At 33.8% G+C, this 1,072-nt stretch overlaps 1 protein-coding gene across 1 annotated transcript; it reads left to right on the forward strand.

Moving 5' to 3' along the window:
• The first annotated feature begins 227 nt into the window (after window positions 1-227).
• LOC149528006 (uncharacterized) lies at window positions 228-801 on the forward strand. The gene is made up of 3 exons (XM_089807977.1): window positions 228-305; window positions 381-455; window positions 551-801. The coding sequence occupies exons 1-3, from the start codon at window positions 233-235 to the stop codon at window positions 799-801; spliced, it is 399 nt and encodes a 132-aa protein (XP_089664103.1). The 5' UTR covers window positions 228-232.
• The last annotated feature ends 271 nt before the right edge of the window (window positions 802-1,072 follow it).

Below are 1,072 nucleotides of genomic sequence, written 5' to 3' on the forward strand. Positions count from 1 at the left end.
GATAAGAGAATTGGCTTCAAACAAGGCTATAGAGTCGTGGCTGAACGGCTATGAGTTGAAATTAGTGTGGAAGGTTCTAATACTGATGCATCTGAGCCACAGGTAAATAACCTAAATGAAATTTATTTCAAATTGAATACTTTACCAATTGGTCTATTTGATGTTAAGTTCCAATATTAAGTGAGTATATCTGTTTTAAGCAAGCAATGATAACAATGTGTAGGATGTTGGAATGCAGCCTGACAATCCTTCTACACAATCTGTGGATGTCGAAGGTTCGCATGATGTGCATCCCAGTGGTGGAGGTATACATTTGCTATTAAATTTTTTATATGTAATTGCAATTGGTGTTTGGATTAACGTAACATTTTGTATAGCAGCTATAGAGGATCGAGGGGTCGATGTTCATGACCGTGTTGACGTTGAGTCCAGACAAAATGATGTGGTCAGATCAGGTAAAGAGACACAGTTATGTTATTTAAAATAATTAAATACTTGTAACAATTATAATAAATTATTTTTAATTTAACTCTTTTATTTGTTATTACAGAGGACCCCCCTTTGCAACAGCATAGGAATTTGAGATCATCAAGAACAGAGAACAGAACAACTGATGAGGGGGGAATTGATGATGACATTGATGCTCCTCTTAGAGCTTACATAGAAAAAAGAAATAGAAAGAAAAAAAAGAAACGATTGTCACTACATACCTTAATTGATAATGATTGTATTTTATGTCTCAATGAATTTAATTATGTGCTAATGAATGTTCATGAATTATGTGTTAATGCAGAATATTGATGAATGTTGCATGTTAACGAATCTAATGTGTTAATGAATGTTATCATGTGATATTGATTGAATGTTATCATGTGATATTGATTGAATGTTACATTTTATTAATGGTTGAAAGAATGAATGAATGTTAGATGTTAACGGGGAATGTAGAGTGATGTTAGGGGGAGGGGGGTGGGGCCAAATGAGCTTCCACCTTCACGTGGTTGGCCCTGTTTAGTAGAGAATATTAAACTATTCTCAAAACAAAGTGAAGCTCAATAAGATACTTGTTATT

The sequence above is a fragment of the Cupressus sempervirens genome, chromosome 11, assembly GCF_028749045.1.
Source record: "Cupressus sempervirens isolate cs-2001-9-10 chromosome 11, ASM2874904v1, whole genome shotgun sequence".
Lineage (NCBI taxonomy): Eukaryota > Viridiplantae > Streptophyta > Pinopsida > Cupressales > Cupressaceae > Cupressus > Cupressus sempervirens.